Genomic DNA, 23,398 nt, shown 5'->3' on the forward strand with positions numbered 1-23,398 from the left:
CTATCAACATTGTCTTTGTTTTCCTTAAATTTAGTTTCATTACGTACTGTTTTCTGATTTTGTCCATACTTTCCTGCAATTTCCCTCGGTTTTAGCCTGAATGAAAGTGTCATCTGCAGATCTTATAGGCCAACTGCTCACTAGCTGTCCATTATTATTATAGAATCTGGAAAATAGTTTTTTCTCTCTTAAAAATTAAAGACAGAAATTTAAAAATCAAACGTCAGAGTGTTTATTCATTCGCTATCTTGTCAGGCTGGTGCGACACATGATTCATCAGGAAAACAGAAAAACCAAAACGTTATTTTGTGCCCATACGCCACACCGCAAAACTCGTAAAATCATTTAAAATCACATGGCAGTGTCCATTAAGGTAATATCTTGTTAGGTTGGCGTAGTAGCCTTCACGACTCATTAAGTAAGCACGCAAGGCACAAGAGGTGACAGTACAACCAACAACTGACTCATTGAAATAAACGCAATTGCCGGAAAACCGAATTGTACCTTAAAAAGCGGAAAAGACAAGATGAAGTATGATTGCAAAATAAAATTACCATCCTCGATCCAATCGAAGTGACACAGCTACTTATCAATAACTGCACAACACTGTGATGCAAGAACGGCATTGTGATGAAAGCCAGCAGTCATAAAAAAGCATTGCATTGATTAAAAATCGTTCAATGATTAAATGACGTAAAAATAACGGACTATGTAGTTATTCTTTGTTGCTTTCACTTGCCATTGAATATACACAGGTTTTCTCATCCCTGAACAAAAAAAGAAGAGTTTACAAAATGCGTGACTTAAAAACTGCTCAACAACGTTTCAATCCACGTCATAGAGGGTCATTGGGTTGCGTTGTTTACTATCAAAAGTGATGACACCGCGATAAAAGGTTCAATAACGCCAGACAAAGAACTGAACCCGGAGTTATTATAGGGCGAGTTTTGTAAAAGCTCGCCTCTTCAATACATTCCATCCAAGTTTGAATTTCTTGGTTTCTTTATCTTCTCGATGTTCTTGATTATAATATCGTGTAGAACAGACTGAAAAAAAAAAAAAAACATTTTCATCAACGTGAATCAAAATGATCCATACAATAAAGCAACGCAAATTCCCTGATCACATAGATTAAAAGTGACTATCGGATCCAGGTAGTCAAAACACACCATTTGCTAAAGCCACGCTGCTGTTCATTAGAGCTGCAATGCGTGATCGAATGTTGAGAACGTGTCGCTTGAATGTATGTTGGTTCGACACCGCTCCAGAGTACGCGGCAAGACTACTTCATGGCATGCAAAGATAACAGTAGCAACAAAGTTAATGACGACATGTCCATTGCTGCTTCCTGTTGAGCTACATGTATGATCGCAGTGCACTGTATGTTGTCGCAATGGGCGTAAAATAAAACGTGATCATATAGTGATGCTACTCGATAAAGATAACCATAAAATACAATGGGGTAATCTGATTACCATATCAATGGTATACGGTGGGATGGCGCAGCGGGTAAGGCGCTCGCTTTCCAATCATGCAATCCTGGTTCGACTCCTGGCCCATGCTGGTTGTTGACAAACACCGCTCCGCTCTACCCAGGATGTAATAAATTGGGTGAGCGTAATTGCCGAAGGAAAGGCGGCCGAGAGAAAGGAATTAGCTACCCTAATCACAATGAGAACCTTATCTCCTCATCCCCCGATGCTTGGATTCAAGTATGGGACTCACCTTCAGTCCTTTACCTTAATGGTATAAGGTACATATGTGTAATGGTAACACTGCCACATGAAGATAACTTATCTGGATATTTACTTTTAATTTGTCATCAGAAAACAAAGGAAATGTTGCATGGCAGAAAATTTTCACTAAGGATGAAAGGAAAAGTATATCGGAGCTGTGTGCGGCCTGCAATGCTATATGGTAGCGAGACATGGGTATTGAGAGAGAGTGAACTGGCAATCCTGAGAAGAACGGAAAGGTCAATGGTGAGAGCAATGTGTGGGGTGAAAACGAGAAGGGAAAAAAGGACTGAAGAATTATTGGATATGCTAGAGATGAGAGAGACCATAGACCAACATATGATAAGGAGGGAGGAAGGAAGTTTTCTTAGTAAGGCACTAGATCTAAAGGTGGATGGGAAGAGGAAACTCGGTCGTTCAAGAAGAACGTGGAAACAACAAGTGAAGGATGAATTTTAAAAAGTCGGACTGAAGGAGGAAGATGCAAGGGACAGGGTGAAATGGAGAAATGGGATTAAAACAATTGCTGCGCGGAAACAATCGGCCACCCCCACTAGTGGGGAACAAACCGACGATGGATTATGATGATGATGAAAACAGTTTACCTAAAAACAATTTGGCCTGAGTAAATAGTCCGATAAAATAATAATTAAGCACTAATTCTTAACTGAGAATACCACAAAAAACTCACATAATGATTACGCAATTCGGAAGCAATTAATCGTAGGCTTAGAAATTCTTTTTCATCTAATTCATCGACGAACTGCCTGAAGTCTCCGACATGAGGAAACTTTGCTATTTTGGCAATAACCTCACCCCTGAAACATAAATGTATGATGCTTCAGTTTAACTACATGAAAATTGAAAACTGCAAGCCGTGCATCGACAAACGACAACTATGAGATTATTGTAGCCTAAAACCTCAACACCAGAAACAGCCAGGTTCTTATTCTGGCATTGCTTAACTGCTACTATCAAATGCATGTTACGTAGTGCCAGATTTTCTCATCAGCTCTTGGGGCAATGAATGTGCTAACGCTTTGCCTCATTTTGTTGGCGCCTTTGCTTTCGAGAAGATACTTTTCTTTGAATGGCAAAGGCAACAGCTTCTTAGTTTTGTCCAAAACCAGCTCAGTAGTAGAGTGGTTATCGCTTGCGGCTCTAATGCTGGTAGGTCTGGGTTCGATTCCAGGTCAGATTGAAATAAAAGTTTTCAATACGGTACCGATAGTGTTCTTTCTTGCATAATACAGTGAAGACAACTCGGGTGATGATGTGATGACATCGCAAATAAAATACAGCATTAAAAACGAGCCCTGTCGCTAAAAGACCTTTGCAGTTGGTTGTAGAGTGACAATAATATTATTAGTTTTGTCCAGTAGGTTGCCGTCCCGTGGGCTTTTACGTTAAATAGAAGGTTTATGTAAATCAACTCCGACCTCAGTCTGGTGGACTTGTACCTCAATGCAAGCCCGTACAACAGAGTGACACACTAAAATATCCCATTTGCTGCACTAAGTGATAAGCTGGGGGCACACAAGAAGCGGAATGGCCCGTTTCGGTGAGTCCGATTCGATTAGTCCGATTCGGTGAGTCCGATTCGGTGAGTCCGATCCCTTAACGGGGGATTTTTTCAATTCTTTTTTTAAATTATCGGGTACCATAGCCTAATTATCATTGCCGTTTTAGGGTTAGGGGTTAGGAGTTAAGGTTAGGGGTTAGAAGTTAGGAACTCACCGAATCAGACTCACCGAATCGGACTCACCGAATCGGACTCACCGAATAGTAGCAGACCCCACAAGAAGATGGTCCGTTGTTTAGGACTAGTGTCACAGAAACATGCAATTGACCCTGTCTTATTACATGAAGATTAGGCACCAAACGGAACGCAGGGTATAGCAACCCTGGACGAAGCTACACTCACCTGGCTCTCCAGTCTCCATCACCTGCCCTGAAATTTGATCTAGTCTCAAACAAAAGAAGAAGAGTTGATTTGTGGTGAAGAACTTAAATATTGCGAGAAAATTATTCATAGCTCGAAGTTGCAGTTTTTGTTTCTGACAAGCTCCTGAAGAGAGTCAGATGAATAGAACGGCAGCTTCGAGCTCCGAAAAACTTTCTCCTCGTAATGTCTCATAACCCCACTTCGCCATTGCACATCTAGTACGGCCAATATCGCTTCAGTGTTCGGTCTGAATTCTAATTAATATATAAACTCTGTAGTAACTAACTTTAACTCTGTAGCTTGATCGAACCTAATGAACCAAAAAAAAAAAAAAAATTGTGGTTGCACATAAATATCATGGAAGTTGTATCATAAATCTGGTTAGAAGCTCTTTCGTTCTGGGCTGGGCATTGGGCATTAGGGTGGAGTGAATTTCACTTTATGTTTTGGATTTTGATTTAAGGTGTTGTAATGTTGTCTTTGGGCCTAAAAAACAACCCTGAACATAATTTTGGTTCTCCTACCCCTAAATTGACCCTCCTACCTGAAGTCAAAGGTCACGTGAGGTCAAAACTGCTCTATCTCCACTTCTACTGGAGCTACAAATCTGTTTAATGGCTGAAAAGATTCAGAAGACCCATATTTCTATCTGTTCTAAGAGAACTTTTTCTTCTATTGCTAGTAGAACTTGACTAAACAGCAAAAATACAGTTTTTGTGGTATTTTTGCTTATACAACACTATAGTTAACGAACTTCAACAGCCAAAATACTAAATTTCAGCAATTGGTTGGATTGTTATGTAAGAATCACAAAGCTTTTCACAAAGCACCGGAAAATAACGACCTGCAAAAAAAATTGTCAATTATAGGCTCAGATGAAACCACAATTATGACAGGTAAACACCATTGCAGCCTTGCCACATTAGAAGAGTTGCTGCAAACACCTTCGCAATAGGTCATCTGTCTCCTGCATACCAACGAACTGCCTCTCAGGCATGTCTTTAAGCACTTGGATGGAGTCTCTTTAAACTCCGACTCGTTTTCAGGCCCAATTGACAAAGAGCTAAATGGTTTAGTGTCTGATTGGCATGTGGTTAAGTTTAAGCCATTATCTTCTATTGAATTTCCTCAATTGCCAAAAGAAGTTATGGAAAGTTTGAGTTCCGATTAATTTTATGCATAGGCCTACCAAATTTGTTTGGTTGTCATATCTGGAAAACTTGAGAATGACTTAGCACAGTTTGAAGTAGATGGCTTGTCACATGCAAGATGCTTGACACTTGCATGTCACATTTTGAGATACAACACTTCCCAAACAAAGCCGAGCAAAATTTTGAGAATTCTGGTAGAATTTTGTTTAAAAGTCTACTTCCCAAGTTGGTTTGATATCAAGCTTAACTCTAAAATAAATAAAGTAGCTGTCAACTATTTTCGCATGCTCAAACGAATCAACCAATTTCCCTAGAAGCGAGCAAGAGACATTGCATCAAAAACTTTGATACGTAATGGCTTTTCAGCTCACCCCGAAAACATTCTTCTTTCGATGATGGCTGACGATGATGATACAATTCGATCGCAAGCTGTCAATATTGTGCTGTCGCTACGCAGAAGCAAAAATGTTGAAATGATTCCAGGTGATGAAAGTGCAAAGGCGAAATCTATTGCAGAGAGGACAGTAACTGTTCGAAAATTTATCATACTGGAAATCAATATCAACGCCGAGTTCTACCACAACATAGTAAATTTTGATGAAATTCATGTCACAGGAACCTCCCGCAACCAAAGTCATGAATGATGATGCAATACAAAATTTCAAAACAAACAAGCTTGAACTTGATCACCCATGCCACAATCAAGCTGTAAGTGTAAAGCGTCATGTGAAGCTCGTAACAGAAGCTTTCATACATGTGGCTGGGTTCGAAAGACGGGATGGTGTGATCTGGCAAAAGATCAAATCACGGAAGTTGATGCCCTCTTTCAACACCAAAAAGCAATTTTACTGCTGAATACGATTGCATAAAAACCACTTGTTTTTTCGTTATAATTACCAGAGGCATAACGGAAACCTAAATATGAGGGAGGCAAAATATTTTGTGACATTTTTTGAAATGTTTAAAAGTGCAGTTGGATTTTCATTTACAAACAATGGGATTTTCATTAGGTGCTGCTTGACTTGAAGACCTGTCGGTGGTCTCTTCGCAGCCTTCCCGTTGTTGCTGGTTAGTTCATGCTCAATTTAAATTTTGATTGTTTGTGTAATAATTATTATTGTACGTAGTGTGACTTGTTGGCAAAAACTGTATCTCTCTCTCAATAATTTCATGCCTTTCAACCATTGAAATGTCATCTTAAAGTGCCTCTGACAGGAAAATAAATTCGCTAAATTTACCTAAGATATCAAACAGATGACACTAACAAACTTTCCTGACCAGCAAATCGTAAAAAATATCACCAGGCTACTAAGTTATACGCTTGTAAACTTTCGTTCAATTTCGGCGAATCCGGCACTCATTCAATTGCGAAAATAAAAACGGCAACACCGCTGTGACGTCACCATGGGTGGGAAGCATACTTTTTTTCTCTGTGGTGAGTTGGTAAGGTATGGTACGACTACTGCAAAGCGTCAATGTGTGGGGCTCTGTTGGTCTAAAGAATGTGCAAAATGAGAATTACCGAAATGAAAAAGTCAACTTATTGTTACTATCAGGCTTAGTAAATCAAATAGGTTGAGTTTATTTTTATCAAACAACATCTCAATTCAATTGAAATTGCAGTTTTTCTAAACTCTTGTAGGGCTACAATTTTGATAATTTTTTATTTGTCCTAATCTGGCTATAGCCATTTGCAGTGTAACAGCAGTATCTCACAAACAGTACTCTTAATTTATGGTTGAGGTAATGCCTGCAAATTGCTGTTTTTGTGACAGTGTCGTGACAAAGACGTGTGTTATCTTTTCACGCTTTCAAACAAAACAAGGTGCTGAGAAGAAAATAGTCAAAGTTTTCTTCAAGTGTTCGAAAGTGGGATGGGCCACACAAAACTAGTCGTATATGTTCTCTTCTCTTCACTGGAGATGATTTTGTTAACACCACCAACCCGATTTGGATCTTCCCAGCAATGAGTGGCGTGCTGGGAACTCTAGGTGGTGCGTTTGCCACAAGTGAGAGTCTATTCCCCAGCCCAATGAATGTGCATGCTGCCATGAAGTGCCACAGACGAAAGCACTTTTGAAGAAAGACGCATCTAGCTGTGCTACCAATTTGACCGATTTTGAGGCACACTCACATCCTGCAGTTCTGGGTACTGTTTTTTATGAGGAGCAGGAAGAACTGGAGAAAAAACAATAAATCTAAAGGAGAAAACGGAGATCTATCAAAAGAGTAAGGATGTTACATTAGGCTAAAAATACCCTAAACGCTAAAGAATGCACACTAAAAGAAGTGGTTTTATTTCCTTGCAGGCAGTATCAGTAATTAGTCGCTTACAGGCATGTATTGGAGTGGATACTACGAAGTGATGCTCTAGGAAGCAACGATTTGATTGTGCTGCCGTCATGCATTGTTTGGCGAATCCGAAACAATTTTCCAAGTCCAGATGGCCGTTACACCGGATTTCAATGGACAACTGAAGGCACATTACGAGAGAGAGAGAGAGAGAAAATTTTTATTTATTCATAAATAGTGATGAATGATGATGAATTGAATATGAATGATGATTCGTACGATTTCTTCATTTTTCACTTCAAGTATATTTTAGGTTTTGTAGGAACGTATCCAGTACAGTTTTATCAAACTGTACAAAACAATAAATCTTTGAAAAAAGCAACCGCTTGTACCAACTCCGACCAAACTGTGATCCAGTCCACCAATTACATCTAGAAAGCATTTGTTTTGTTCGTAGCTCACGACGCCCACCCAGGATGACGTAACACCACCAAAGTCGTCCCAGAGCAGTGAAATATGGAATTTCGCCAGTGGTGGCGCTGCGAAGCAGTCGTTTTGTATAAATTTCGCCCTAACCAGTCGAGCTTCGAGGTTAAGGTTAAAAAGTTCGCTAAGCATAATTCTGCGCTAGGAAATGCTTAGAGAAGTTGCTATACTTGGATTCAACCTATCAGGGGCACTTTAAATGCATCAAAACCTTAATTTCATACTTAGTTCAAACTTCAGTTCCTCATCAATGCTACAGATAAGAATATTTTGATGTTCAATACACTTATTCTCAAACAACAATCCAACCAATAGCTGAAATTTAGTATTTTGGCTGTTGAAGTTCGTTAACTATAATGTTGATTATGCAAAAATAACACAAAAACTGTATTTTTGCTGTTTAGTCAAATTCTACTAGCAATAGAAGAAAAAGTTCTCTTAGAATAGATAGAAATATGGGTCTTCTGAATCTTTTAAGCCATTAAACAGGATTATAGCACCAGTAGAAGTGGAGATAGAGCAATTTTGACCTCACGTGACCTTTGACCTCAGGTAGGAGGGTCAATTTAGGGGCAGGAGAACCAAAATTATGTTCAGGGTTGTTTTTTAGGCCCAAAGACAACATTACAACACCTTAAATCAAAATCCAAAACATTAAGTGAAATTCACTCCACCCTATTGGGCATGTTCTTGGTGAGTGATCGTGGATTCCTTACTTCTAAAGATTACTGTTTAAAAATTTCAGGCAACAAATTGATGGGCACAAACGAAGTATTTATAAGTTTGAGGATACCTTGAAATGAAGTATTTTGATATCTGGTCAAGAAAAGATGCGACTTCACTTTCGACTTGCCGCAATTCCGTCAAAGTATCTTCCTAAATAAATCAACATGTCAAACGTCGAAAGCGTGACTAGAATAAAAAAGAAATGATCTATTTTCTATATTATATTTATCATTAATTATTATATATTTTTATAATATAATTTTAACCAAAGATTTTATAATCATAAACGGATTAAGAAGTTTGCAAAGAGTAGTAGTTAGCTTCAACGGGTGTTTTGATGCAATCACTAGAACTAGCATGAAATTCTGTATATAAAAACAATCAAAACTATTAATACTACAAAAAGTGCTCAATGCTAAGCCAAAAAGACAAAGCAGAGCGAATTAAATCAAATATAGTTATTACTATCTGAAGCCTTTACAAATTGTTTCACCTAACGGATCATCAGAAGGTCTTATTCAAATAGAATCTATTTGATTATTTTATCTATTATGTGATTCTATTTGAATAAGAAATTCTGTATATATATATATACCTTTTTACAAAAGCCATGTTTCACAAAATTTGACAACATTCAAATAAAAAGGTCTATTGCATTTAGTCTAAAAATGATGCTACTGATTTCTCTACAAATTAAAATGATACTGTGCAAATAATACTGTAAAACCGATGAAATCAATCTACAGCATTTAAGCATGTGTCCCTCCTGTTTGATTTGTACTTTTGCTCTAATTACTAAAACTCCAAAAAAAGGTTTAACAATAGATTTAACACCAAATCAGATACCTGAATAGAAACACCAAAATTATTCCCGTCTTCAATCTTTGGGATGAGCAAGGTGACCCACATTCGTACAGTGTTACATTTTTCAACTAACGTCCGTACCTCGGGCTTAAGAATGTTGATGATTTTAAGAATTTTTTTATTACACGGAACAACACCATTTGGAAAAACGAAAACTTTTGTACCTAAAAAAGCAACACTTAATTTACTACACAGGTCTCTAAGTTCCGGCGACCATCGCCGCCGAGAAGTCGTTAAAGGCCTTATTTAAATAGAATCTATTTGAATAAGGAACATCTGATGATCCCCTTTACGGTCAAACAGGCTGTAAGTAAAGGTTTTAGAAAGTAATAACTAAATTTGATGTAAATACAACTGTAAATATGTTTCAAGACCTTGTTTGTGTTGTTCTAACCTCTGTGAACGCAAAAACACGATATCAATTTTTAACCGGTTTTTAAAAACACGATTTTTTTAATGGACTTTTTATTTTGACTCCGGGCCGGGAAGAAGCTTTGGTAGTTGGTAGGCCGTGCTTGGTCGCCGGCCCTGCACTGTATTGATAAAATATAGTAACTTTACGACTTAAGACCACATTTAAGCAGCATCCCTGTCATACAACCCTTCCTCTGAAATCACCAGTATCTTTAAATCATTTATATATATTATAAGAAGTTTTAATCAAAGAAAAGCTCTTGAAATATCTCCAAGAAAACAAAGAACTAATATATGAATTGGCATAGGCGTCAATTTTTTCTTAGAAGAGAGGAATTCTGGGTGGGCGAGAGTTTTCAAACAGATTTCATTGAATGTGTATCGTCGCAAATTCGCAATGGTTAGTCTTTCTCACAAAGACTGCGTTGAGCTTCACGGCAGCAATTAAGCTTTAATAGGTTTGATGTTTCTTTCTTGCGCCTTGCGATCTTATGAGCGCTGCTAAACTAAACAAACTTCTTTTATGTTTTTCTTTGCGACCTAAAAAGCGCGTGACTTTTGACCTGTTATCTTTAAAGTGGCGCTTTCAGATTTGCCGCAAAATGTTCGGACAGTTGACTGCTGATATTGCTGCTGTATAACTTCCGTTGGACTGCGGCAGATAACCGATTGTTTTCCAAGGCCCACAAACAGCAGCTACAGTAACAAGTAGGCTACCATCAGGGTTATCATCAGACGCATCCACTAGAAATCAGAAAAAAGCTTCCTTTGCAACACACGACCTTTCCGAGCCGGAAGCTGATCCGGCAGCATGCTAACGTCAAATGGAGCAGGTAGAGATCCATGGCTCATGCTGTCTTCTACAACTACTGGTGCATTGCCTGAGACATTCTGCTGCTTTCTTCATCAATGTCATCTCTACGTTCATTCGTGCTGGACGTGGCTTCTTCAGCATTATCATCTCGACGCCTTTTGAAAGCTGGTTTTAAGAATGCGTAAATGACTTTGCTTCATGTTTAACTTTTTAATAATGAAATGACAACATCGTGCGGCGCCCCAATTTATACCCATCAACAAGTTTGTGAGGAAAAATTTGTAAAAAGCGGTTGTTTCAGTACGTCTTTAGTTTGTATCGGTTATTTTATTGCCATGTTCATTATGATGTCATATTCATATTCCCTTACGCTGACCCGGAACTGAAGTTTGATTGTGACGTAACGAAAGTGAGACCATTCGGGGAAATGATCAAACGTGGCTTTCTCTCAACAGGAATTGCCGGCGTGTGGCAGTTGCCCTACCAACAACAATGCAGTGAATACCGCATTTTTTTCAACGCAGCGTTGTTGCGGAATTGCTTTGTTCTGTCGGATGCCTACCGATAGACATAGCGTAAAACACGAAGTTGCGCTGCAGTTGGTTGGATAATTCAGCGTTTAACAAAAACGGAAATAATTGTAACGAACACTTCATAAGTGTCATGAAAACAGGGTGGGCGAAACATATTTTGCCCACCCGATTTCGACGCCTATGTGAATTGGTATTTATTGAGTAGAAGTATAAAAAAGCATTTAATTTATTCTTGCACATTTAATAATTAGAAGCATCTGTGCGGTGCTAACACATGTACCAATTGAATATATCACACATAATATCTGAAACTTACTATTTAACAAACAGTCAACATTAAATAAGGTAAAACAAGCTAGATTCTCACTATCCTCAGCTGTACGAAAGGACTTATCATTACCATTAAGATATGATTAAGTTATGATTGAATCAGCATCGAAAAAAAAAAGCAAAAGAATTTCCACACTTTGTCACAAGAAAATATTTCAATACAAACTAAAAAGATGGCTGACCTAACTTCATTTTACAAGCAAGTTAAAAAAATTGTCCAGTTGTAGTTATCTCTACAAGAGCAAAGATGTGGCATGGTAGTTTGTTGCATATTATATAGATGGTATATATATATATATATTAATAGATGGGTGCAAGACAATTGACCTACACAAAATTACACAAACCTTTTACATCTTCAACTCCATATTCATTAACTGTAGTAGTAATTTTCCTTTTCTTTAATGGTGCCTCATTGCAATGGTCATTATTGTGATTTAAAATTGTAGGATCTGGAACAGGAAGATTGATTTCTTCGACAACGGAACTTGTCAACTCTGGTTGTAGAAAATCTTCCTGCGCATTTCTCAAAAAATTAATCTTTTAAGAATAAGTTTAAATTACTGGAGAAAACTTTTAGGTGTTTGGCAAAACTAGCTTCAGATTTTTAGGTTATTGGTACGTAGCTTTATGAGAAGTTTCAATTAAAAGACATTATTGTTTACAACTCAAGCTAACTAGATTTTGTATCATTATGAACATCTTCAACTGAAATCATGCTAAACATGCAATCTGAATAAAAAATATTGAAATGCTATATTTGAGACATTGAAGTAAAAAATAATGGCCTATTATATTTGATCAATTCAAAAGCATAAAGAGAACATGGAGAAAAAGCCTAATTGGACTCCGATCTAAATACAAGTATTTGATGAAACAAAAGTCAGACTCAGACATGACACTACTGGAAGTATATGTATAAGTTATATCTCAGATCGTACTAAACTAACTAGAGTTGTAAATTGAGTTAGTATAGTTTTAATATGCTTAGAAATGCACTTCTACCCATTAAACTGGACAATATCAGGAAGTCAGTTTGTCTGAATACGATAAGCAGATGGACCTAATAAACGAAGTAAATTATGCACATACATATAAATGAATTGGAAACCAGTAAAAACTCTGAATAAAGCAGGATTGCCTGTAGTAGTAAAAAATACAGAATCACGTTAAAAAGCCAATCATACCGTATGTATTATAAACAAGTCCAAGATCTCTTTTGTACCATACCCCCTTGGCTTTACCCATATGATCTTGGCCTGATTTAGACTGTTTGATGACAATAGAACATCCAAATGAGATATGGAAATAGTTTTGAAAAATTGTAGCATACCTTTAACAGATTGTCTAATTCAATGACTTTTCGAGGGAAGAAATCACCAATCAGTTGCTCAGCTTCTTTCGATATATTCTCTTTGAAATCATCTACCTAACAGAATACAATCACATGAAACTTTGTAACATCACGTGAGAAAAAATATTGATGAAAAGTACTGCTAGTCCAAATATTAAACTATATACACTATAGTGCAGTCTAATATAATTGGCCTAGTGAAGTAACAAGTGTGAAATAGCAGACAGGAACAACAAAACACTAGTACGGTAAAGTGAACCAAAGGTGAGATTAGTGTTGGGCGATATTGAAATATTGAAAAATATTGATATTGTGCCGATAGTGAAAAAAACGCCGATATTGAAAAAAACAAAACGATACGATATTTGAAAAAATACTCGATATTTCGATACTTTTCGATATTTTTGTTCTAATTAAGAAAAGAGTTTCCCAGTCTTCGAAATTAATATCGGCAATTGCCGAGATGATTGCCGACGCAGATGCATGAATGGCGCATTAGCGTCGGCAATAAAAATACCGAGGCCACACGAGCGCTTGTAAGGTTAGGGTTATAAATTCCTCCCAGGCAGGCCCGTAGCCAGCCGGAGGCCAGGGGGTCTTGCCCCCCCCCCAAAAAAAATTTTGCCCCCCCCCTGGCAAAATCCCAACATTCTCGAGCAACAGCTACAATTATAATGAATTAATTTTTTGGCCCTCCCTAAAAAAAGTTCGCCCCCCCTTGCTCTGCGGTCTGGCTACGGCCCTGCTCCTAGTCGTTATGCCACAGATTTGCTCTTTATAGTCAACACCCGATGGAGCTCTGCGAAAGAAGCGTGTGGGTGGGTATCAAAGCACGAAAGCCGCAAAACGTGGACACTTCATTGCGAACGGCAAAGACGGTGTAGATTTACAGCCAAGCGATGAGCCTCTTGATGTGTCCGATTCCAGTGATGACGCGACAACCTCATCCTCCGGTACAACATCTGATGATTCCGATTTTGACATCTAGTTCTTCATCAAACAGACTTTGTGTTGCTCGCAGTATCCCAATTGTGCCGAAATTATGTTAGTGCATACGTAAATCGAGGCAATCTTCTCGCAGGGAGCTATTAATTTGTTACCGGTACTTAGTTGAGCAATTCACGTTATTTTATGATAATTCAACGTCGCTAGATGTCCAATTAATGTAAAACAAACGTAAAATTCTTATTGGGCATTGTTGTTACGCAATACACCCGCCGGGAAAATTAAATCGATTTGTGCTGACTCTAACATTAAATCAACCCAAAATTAACGTACTTTTCCTCCCCATGAGTTATTCAACGTGAATTACCGCAACAGCGTGCGTATCGCGTTGTTCGCTTTATTGCTACTTTCACAGCAATTGCCGAAACGTTCACAGCAATTGCCGAGGCAATTTCAACTTTTGCCGTTTGGCCTCGGCAACATTTTTGTAGGGGTTTGCAGTTACGAGTTAGGGCTGTAATAGTTAAAATATCGAACGATATTGAAATAAATATCGATATTGAAAAGATATCGTATCGTATCGAAAATTCGATATATCGCCCAACACTAGGTGAGATGATTATTTGATTTCTTGCCCACACATCCATTTTCTTTGATCAAGCTAAAAACAATAGCCTATGCCCTATATATATGTCACAATTGATGATGTGTTATCTTTATTCAGCATGTTATTGTTCACTCTAGAAACTGTCAGTTGTGTCGTTTTTCCTTCAGTTATAAGAACTTATAACTAAACCAAAATCAGCAAATGCAATCTGTATAACCAGGGGCATAGTCATGGGGATAATTGGCATTGTTCCCCCCTAAAACATTTGTGTACATGCAATCAACCAACAAAGTTGTAAGCTATTGAAACGCTGTAGAAAAGTTTGTGAAAAAGATGTATCTCTTTGATCAAAAATGCATGCATTTAGTCTTGTACAATAGGCTACTTTTGCTGCTATCAGTAGTAGAGCTTGACCGATATATCGGTCAGCCGATATATATCGGCCGATATCAGGTGTAGCCGATATATTATATCGGCTTTTTTTCACCGATCAACATCGGCCAGCAAAAGCAAACTCAAAACCAGCCATACATGCCTTTTAGAAAAAACACAAGTTGCTCAAACGTGCTTGCATAGCACGAACAATTGTTGCGAGAATATGATTTCCTGCCCATTCTAGTGCGCGCATCTAGAAAATGTTAATACTGTATCCCTTAGCTTCCATTCAAGCAGGAAAACTTTCGAGTTTTACGTTGCTTCAACGATTGATGACTGATGACAGTGAATCAGTGTAACAAAGGTAAATTTTTCGCTAAAAATTGATGGGAGTACCGGTGTACTTCTACACTAACCACGCGCAACTTATTTCAAGTCTTACGTCACAATGTCTGGCTTTGATCTCCGAGTGATATTGACAAGGCAAGATTCGTTACAAAATTAGATCATACGAGTAGGCTATCACAGCAAGATGCAGCAAAATTTGTCAAGTTTTGGTATTACAGTAAGAAAGAAAAGGCCCAGGGAAAATTAACATTCGCTCACATGACATGCAAAAATAAACCCAGAGAAAAAAGCCTAGTGAAACTTTGCACAGAAGAAAATAGTAGCGTCATTGTAGAAGTTGCAGAAATAAACCCAAAAAAAAGCCCAGTGAAACTTTGCACAGAAGAAAATAGTAGCGTCATTGTAGAAATTTTCCGACCCGTGCCCACTGCCCAGAGCATTGTGATGCAAGAAGCCACACGACCTCGTTCGGAGGAAGTTAATCAGTTATGTGGCATATTGCAGCTACATGGCGCTTTGACTCTCCAAGCGCACCTCGTTGGTCTGATGAAAGCCTTCGCTGAAATTTTAAAACGCCTTTCAAACCGTAGCCATAGCTCTTAAATGGCAAAGAATTCAGACCGGACACGTTTGTCCGCCGTCAGGAAAAACGAATTTCGAGGCCTGGGTTGTTTCTTTTTTGTTTGGTGTTTTTTTGTGATTCGTGTTAAGAATGATTTTTCCATTACAGCAACTAATGCATAAACCTTCTTGGACTGGTTTGTTGCTTAATAACTTTGTTGGTAACAAATTTTTCGTAGCTGATATATATCGGCCGATATATATCGGTAACGGCCTAAAAATTTCATAAATATCGGTATCGGCCTGAAAAAGTGATATCGGTCGAGCTCTAATCAGTAGTCAAAGGCAGTGATATACAATTTAGTTGTTTAAGGTTTTCCTTACCAGTAGCCAAATGTAATGTTGAATGTTTGTTTCTATGTACAATGCACACCACAGATTTAATATGAACATGAGAAAAGTCGGTTACTGTGTTGTATTTTGTATGAAAGGTAGGCCTACCGTATTTATTGACATGTACTGCTGATTGCTGAAGCCCACCATTGAACCAACCATTTATAGGCCTAGTCCAGTCTATTTATTCTTACTGCTGTTTTGATTTTATGTAACTTGAATAAACTTTTCATCTTCTGTTAGAGCATCATTTGACAGAGTTTTCTATTACAGTTGAAAACAAGTTGACTTGTTAAATAATTTTTACCGGTATATGACCATCAGGTGTCATCTAGTCGAGGTAAAAATGATACACAGCAAGAACACACATTTTGTATGCTTGAAACATGTGACAAAGTTCAATGTAAGGTATTTAGGAGCTGGTATACAAGTCCCCCCCCCCCCCTTGGTAACTCATGACAAAGACAGGACTCGACCAAACATATAGGGTGAAACTACTTTACCTTTGCTTTACTGTTCACACACTTTAATCCATATGTTTTGGTCAATTCCTCTTTGTCATGAGTTACCAGGGGGGGGGGGACTTGTATACCAGCTCCGGTATTTATAATTAGAAGATCTTACTTACAGAAGACATGTAAAATATCATGAAAGAAAATCACCTTTTGTTTCAGGTCACCATCTCGTATAGATAAATCCATATTAGATTGTGGTAAACTTTATAAGAAAGTAGCAACTTATATGGTGTAAGGTACACTTCAGTTAGCTAGAAAAGATTAAAAAAACATGAACAAAAAGTTCTATCAATCAGACAGAGATGCTGCAAGACCAAATTGTCAACTCAGTTAATTACATGCAGGGCCGGATTAAGGGTTTATGGGGCCCTGGGCTGAGATGAAAGTGGGGGCCCTTATCAAGTGACATTTTTCGCTAAAAGTTAATGGTGGAGTGGGGCTACGACACGGGCCCAGTTGCATGTATCTGTGGCACCGAGCCCCGAACAGCGGCGCAGCCAAAAAAAATTTTGGGGGGGCCAAATATTTGATGATTTGAAAAGAACAACAAAGTGTTTGATTTAAAGCCATCGCCACTTGATGTGCAGTGGCGTATCCTGGTGGGTTGAAGCAATAAAAGTGGTAGGGGGGTTAGAACGTGCCGAAGGCATGCGTATTCTAGGGGGGTCCAGGGGCATGCTCCACCGGAAAATTTTTGAAAAATTACACTCAAATAATGGATTATAGCGCTTTCTGAAAACACTTTTAGGGTAATATTTGTATGAAATTTATTAGCAGATAAACAGCTATTAACTTATTAAAGATAGAGCTCTTACACACAAACGGGCAAAAACTGCGGCTAAAATTAGAGAACACTAAAACTCAGCTACACAAAAACTCAATAACTACACAAAAACCCAACAGAGTAAGCCATTCTGAAATTGTTTCCACAAATTAGTTCAAAGAAACGTAAATCGCGTAAATTTTGCGCGATTTACGATTTGTAAAATTTATTGGTGTCTTTCTGTGTGTCTAAACTCTAAAACAAGTCCTTGGGGGTGTTAATAGCCAGATGTCTTGGAAAACGATATAAATTTCTACAAACTTTATTATATTTTCAACAAAGCGCTCAACTTTAGAATCCAAACTTTGAAAATTTGGGAAGGGGCATGGCCTCTTTCGCCTTCCTGGCTACGCCTATACAGCGGATCACCTTCTTGTTTGCCCTCGGCTTGCCACCCAGTGCAGTAGGTGGGACCTGTCAGTGTATAACTCCGTTGCGGAAGAATGTGTCAATCTGTGGTGTATCAACGAACTTTAGAAGACTCGATAGAAGAAGAACTGCATCATTATTCATATCTAACTGACCATCTTGTATCAGATAATGTCTTCAAAACAGGCAAACCATCTAGGAATTTTCGATGGACTTGCCAACGATGAGTAGACGAGACCACCCATGAGTAAAGGCTTTGCAACAATTCAAAAAGCTCAGCGGCAGAACGGCATGTTTCTACTGGACATTTAGGCTACCGATTAAATTAAGTGAATGTGCTGTGCAAGGGACATAATGAGCTACACTACATTTCTCGCGCAGAAGAGCTTGAAGACCGTTATACTTGCCACTCATATTGGCAGCATTATCATAACTTTGACCCGTAATCCGTATGATACCATTTTCGGATATGAAAGTATCAAATAAATATGTTTTTTTGTTAAAAAAACGAAGAAAAATTGTATAACTGGGGTTTGGTAGGGGTGCTGCAGCACCGCAGCACATATGGGTGAGCCGCCCTTCCTTGTTTGAGATACACATTTAAGCAGTAATCTCCAGTTGTGCAACTAAAAAAATTAGTAGATTTTTTTCTTTGAAGTGGGGGCCCCCAAAAGTGGGGGCCCTGGGCTTCAGCCCAGTCCGCCCCCCCCCCCCTTAATCCGGCACTGATTGCATGTACGGTAGGCTACTGGCAAAATCTAGCAATTTTTTTAAAATCATTTTGGAAAAATAACCGAAGTCTCAGTGAGAAAAAACAGCTGCTGATCCTTGGACCTTGACATTTTAATCATCCTAAACCTCATGCTAATCAGCAGAAAAAAATATGATTGTTTTTGTAAAGGCAGTGGCTATTTGACCGGCTCCGGTCTTTGAATCTGAAACACTATTTGACCGGTCATGACGTCACTACATAAGCACTTTTTTCTTTTTCTCTTTCAAAGCAAAAGACGATAAGCGCCTTAAGTTTTAAATTCAACACGTTTTCTTCAACAGAGTCCGTGGCGCATACGTAACGTCTCGGGCTTCCATTCTAGAGGGAATGAGTTCGATACTATTCGGAAGCGTTCTTTTTTTTTTTTTTAACTAAATTTTGACCCAAAGTGCATTTTTGTGGTCAATTTTTAATTTGAGTAGCCTACAGCCCATTTTTTTAAATCTTTCCAAATGTGAGTAATAAAGTTAAGTTTTTTTAATTTGTGAATAAAAGAATAACAGTTAACCTCTCAAGTACATGTAGCTCCACACAGAGTGAAATTTACATGCCTTTTGACTCCGTTTTATTTCTTTAAAAGTAATATCTAAAAAGACATTATTGACCCAAAAAGAATGTCTAAAAAGACATTATGAAAAGCAACTACGGACAAAGGCCAGTGTTTCGATCTCCCGACCTCTTCAGCGTAGCGTAGTAAAGTGAAAGTGGAAAGTTGTCTTGAAGGGTTGGTTGAGATGATGATTTGAAACTTGACTGATTGTTGTGCGACAATGAGACTGGATTTAATTTTTAACTTCGGACTTCAGCGAAACGTAATCTTATAGCCTATTAGAAGGTGTGATTTTTTCAGAGAATTTGTGCTAAGAAATGAAAGGAATTTGTTAAAAATAAAGACTAGAAAAAACTTTTTTAATTCGTTTTGAAACTTTTTTATTCACTTGTTGATTTATTCATATCAGTTTGTATCCTTTTGTAGTTAAAAAAAAAAGAAAAAAGAACGCTTCCGGGATAGCGTCGAACTCATTCCCTCTAGAATGGAAGCCCGAGACGTTACGTATGCGCCACAGACTCAGTTGAAGAAAACATGTTGAATTTAAAACTTAAGGCGCTTATCGTCTTTTGCTTTGAAAGAGAAAAAGAAAAAAGTGCTTATGTAGTGACGTCATGACCGGTCAAATAGTGTTTCAGATTCAAAGACCGGAGCCGGTCAAATAGCCACTGCCTTGAATAAAATGGTTGGATTCAGAACTTATATGCGCGCTTCTCATCTTTTGCTTTGAAAGAGAAAAAGAAAAAAAGTGACTGGACAATGACGTAATGACGGTCAAATAGTGTTTCAGATTCAAAGACCGGCGCCGGTCAAATAGCCACTGCCTACAAAATAGGCTCTTTTTGCCTTCAACAAAGCGGAACGATTACTTTAAAAATTATCACCTAAATTCAATAGCTAATTATTTCCATTGTACTAGAATATATGTTATCCAATTTTGAGAAAACATTGCTTCATACATATATTTGTCACATACCGTACTAAAAACAAACACAAAAATCTAATTGGTTTGGTTTTGGTTACCCACTTACACTTACCCTGATTGATTTTGCGCCAAAGAAAAACATTGGTCATCAAAATCAGTCATGCATGACCAGTATTTAAAACGCGAATATCTTGATGTTGTAGGGGTTTAGGTGTTTCTTATTGAAAGTTCATAATCATCCTGATGACAGTAGAACCGCTGCTGGCGTAACTATGCTTCGATGACACAGAGACAACAAAATAAGTCTCAAGGAATTTCTTTATTTGTGAGTTCGAATTGCCGAATTTAGAACACCAATTTTTGAATGAATAGATTCTGAATTTGGAAATAAAGTAATGTACGGTATTATCTTATCTAATGGCAAAACTTGGTTGGTTGGTTTTGAATCTTTATCTTCGGACTAAAAAAGCCTTGATAAATTATGTTATTCCTAGTAGATTCGCATACTTGTAGAGACTCTTGACGCAGGGCCGCTTACCGAGATTGGCAGAGTGAAGTTTTCCGATTGTTGAAGTCTTGTTGCGGGGGAAGTATTCCATTCATTAGGTGTCGCTGAATGGAGAGCAGTCCTCAACGTGCGTTGCTCAAGCGCACACCCAGAGAGTTGAACTTGCGCTGCTTGATCTTGGGCCGGGTGCGTAATCACTGAGCTAGCGGCGCGAAGTTACTCCAGCAGCGGTTCTACTGTCATCAGAGCCCGATTATAAACTTTTAAACTTGTTTGTGTGATGGTATATTGATTGATGGAATCTTTTTCCTTGAACTGGGAAAGCTTCTTGCAGAGCTTAATCTTGGCAGTTTCGCATACTTGTACGGTAGAGGCTTTGAATCACTGACGCGCAGGCCCAATCACCGAGATTGACAGAGTGAATTTTCCGATTGTTGAAGTTTTGTTGCCAGGGAAGTATTCCATCCAATTGATGCCGCTGAATAGAGAGCAGTCCTTAACTTGAAGTTTCTTCGTTCCAGACGTCGCGCGCTAACCAACTGAGCTATCGTGACGGACTGTAAAGCACTTTCAGATTAAAAGGAAAGGCAAGTAGGCTAATTACGTAATATAAAATTGGCAAATTTCAACAATAGGCTACGTTTACGGTACGATTGTAGAACAACAAGGGTGAATTCATGTTAAGATTTCGTCATAGAGGTGAAATGCAGAGATATTGAATATTTGTTACTTCACAGCTAGGCTACTTGAAACTGTAGCCTAGTTATTTCTTAAAAGTTATTGTTGATGAAATCACCGATTTGACGTCATAATGCAACGTTTTGTTAAAACGGAGAAAATTAAAAGTGATCAATTGCTATTGAACAGAATCCTGATAAAAGCTGCGGTTGAGTTATTGGGTAGAAAACAATTTATCAATTATTTTTGTTCCCAAAGAAACGCAAATATTATAGGAGAAAAACATTTTGCACAAGGTTGAAAACAATGAATATTCATCACTGGTCCCTACCATGTGTAGGCTAGGCCTATAGGTGATATTGAAATGTGTGATGTATGGTCACAGCGGTAAACCATAATCTCTTCGTGGGAAAATTTTAACATAAAGTTCCCGAATCCGTTCGTCTGTATATAATAACCGAAGAAACACACACTTGAACTTCTTTTCAAACAGTGTATTTCTGTAAAATTAGCCCGCGGCTATCGAAATGGGGTGCACGCGATACACCTCTAAAACTGTCACTACGATACAGATTACTTGGATATAAGACGGAGAATTTGTCCAGCTAGCAAGCACCAAATAAACCAGTTAAATGTGCGACCGACTTCCAACACACAACTTCAAGAATGAATCAGAAAAATTTGTGATAACTCAAAGGCACGCCAGCAGTAGCGCGACGCAACATTTCATGTTTAAAGCGGTTTCAACAGGTTTGACACAGGTCTTACGGACGATGGTGCAATTTTGGCTCATGTTTTAGGAATTTCCATGACGTAATATTCAGTAGACCCGAACGGTTTCTACATGACGTTTGCCAAGGCGAACAACCGTCTGGAACATAGCGCCCCTAGTTATGACAGTCTGACATGGCATAACTAAAAAAGAATTGACGGCAATTGTGAGCCAATGAATAAAAACACATGATACACAAATTGTTTGAATCACTCACGTTTAAGTTAATACGCAAATACAAAGGGCATGCAAAGAATGAACAGCAATAAGAATAAACACGACGATACATGAAATTGGTACCATAGGTAGTAGGTACACGCAAAAAATGACGCTATCTACAATGGTTGCGATAATAACCGACTGTTCTGGGGTCAGACAAGTGTCGGCCACCGCAGACAAAACCAGGCTCAAACCCTAACACTTAGGTGTTCTTTACGGGGGCGAGGCACGAAATATCCCTCAACACATAGTCTACTTTCACTTTCCCCGTACTCTCATCATAGTTGCAGACGGCAACTTTAGCTCTACGAACCACAGGCTTCCCTTTCCTAATTTGTGGAACTACCTCATGCACCCTCCCAAGTTGATACTTCCCACGTTTACCAATGTCCTGGAGAGAACCTACCACTACAAGTTGACCAGGCTCCAAATTCTCGGCCATTTTTAGCCATTTTTTCCGGCCCTGAAGACCTGGCAAGTAAAAATCGATCCATTTACTCCAAAACTGCTGAGAAAGTGACAAATTGAACCGATAATCCCTTCTTAATTGGTCACGATCATGTGGTTGCCCAACAGCACAGTATGGGTCTAAGTATGGGGTCAAAAGTGAAGCAGGGGTGATGACAGTAAAATCCCTAGGGTCGTCACTCAAAGGTACCAAAGGGCGTTCGTTCACGATCCTTACGGCACTGCCTGTGTACGTAAGCAGTTCAATAAAATTGGGCTTACGACTTGAAGAGTCCAAAATGTGAAAAAATGCAATTTTAAATTGTTTAACCATTGCCTCCCAGGCGCCACCTTGCGCCGGAGCATACGGAGGTATAAATTCCCAGTTTATCTCTCTCTGTCTCAGGGCGTTGTGAAATTCAGCTGATCCTATCAACTCGGGTAACTTCTTAGATGCTGCCTGAAAGGTACTTCCATTGTCGGAATAGATAGCATTAACCTGCCCACGTAAATCTGTAAACCTTGTAAAGGCAAGTAAAAAATCACTCAGCGACAATGACGTAACCAGCTCAACATGAATAGCGCGAGATGCCACACATGTGAACAAGAGTCCCCAAGCTTTTTTGTGACTTCTACCTTCAACAAAGGTTAAAGGTCCAAGATAGTCTAAGCCGCAATCAAAAAAGGGTTTCCTATGCGCAGTTGTGCGAGACAAAGGTAAATCAGACATGAGCTGCCTTATAGGTCGAGCTTTCTCAATCGCGCATACACCACAGTCATTAAGATACCTCTTCACGGAGGCATTACCATTAGCGATCCAAAACTTCTGTCGCATAGACAACAAAGTGTGCTGTACTCCACAGTGTGCATTTCCATTATGATGCGACAGTACAACAAGCCTAGTGAAGGGGTGCTTCGAAGGCAAAACAATCGGATGCTTTGCTTC

At 38.6% G+C, this 23,398-nt stretch overlaps 1 protein-coding gene across 3 annotated transcripts; it reads right to left on the reverse strand.

The window, feature by feature from the left end:
• Window positions 1–208: 208 nt before the first annotated feature.
• On the reverse strand, window positions 209–16,642 carry LOC145769320 (proteasome activator complex subunit 3-like). Of its 3 annotated transcripts, none has more exons than XM_082580928.1 (8): window positions 16,537–16,642; window positions 12,625–12,720; window positions 11,639–11,807; window positions 9,183–9,364; window positions 8,404–8,486; window positions 3,661–3,687; window positions 2,428–2,554; window positions 209–1,046 (listed from the first exon to the last, which is right to left on the reverse strand). In XM_082580928.1, exons 1-8 carry the CDS (start codon window positions 16,573–16,575, stop codon window positions 966–968), a joined length of 804 nt encoding a protein of 267 aa, XP_082437054.1. In that variant the 5' UTR covers window positions 16,576–16,642; the 3' UTR covers window positions 209–965. The 3 variants fall into 3 exon arrangements, with proteins under 3 accessions (XP_082437054.1, XP_082437045.1, XP_082437063.1); XM_082580919.1 differs by having other exon boundaries at window positions 3,661–3,699; XM_082580937.1 differs by lacking the exon at window positions 3,661–3,687.
• Between the last annotated feature and the right edge of the window lie 6,756 nt (window positions 16,643–23,398).

The sequence above is a fragment of the Aplidium turbinatum genome, chromosome 1 (genome assembly GCF_918807975.1).
Source record: "Aplidium turbinatum chromosome 1, kaAplTurb1.1, whole genome shotgun sequence".
NCBI lineage: Eukaryota > Metazoa > Chordata > Ascidiacea > Aplousobranchia > Polyclinidae > Aplidium > Aplidium turbinatum.

What these genes read in the sequence shown, in the direction of transcription:
- LOC145769320 (XM_082580919.1), bottom strand. Translation starts at nt 16,575, where the DNA reads ATGGATTTATCTATACGAGATGGTGACCTGAAACAAAAG. An exon ending in AATTAGACAATCTGTTAAAG is followed by an intron (nt 11,808 to 12,624) that starts GTATGCTACAAT and finishes AGAAATGCGCAG; the next exon opens with GAAGATTTTCTACAACCAGA. An exon ending in CCGAATTGCGTAATCATTAT is followed by an intron (nt 1,047 to 2,427) that starts GTGAGTTTTTTG and finishes TTTTTTTTTCAG; the next exon opens with TCTGTTCTACACGATATTAT.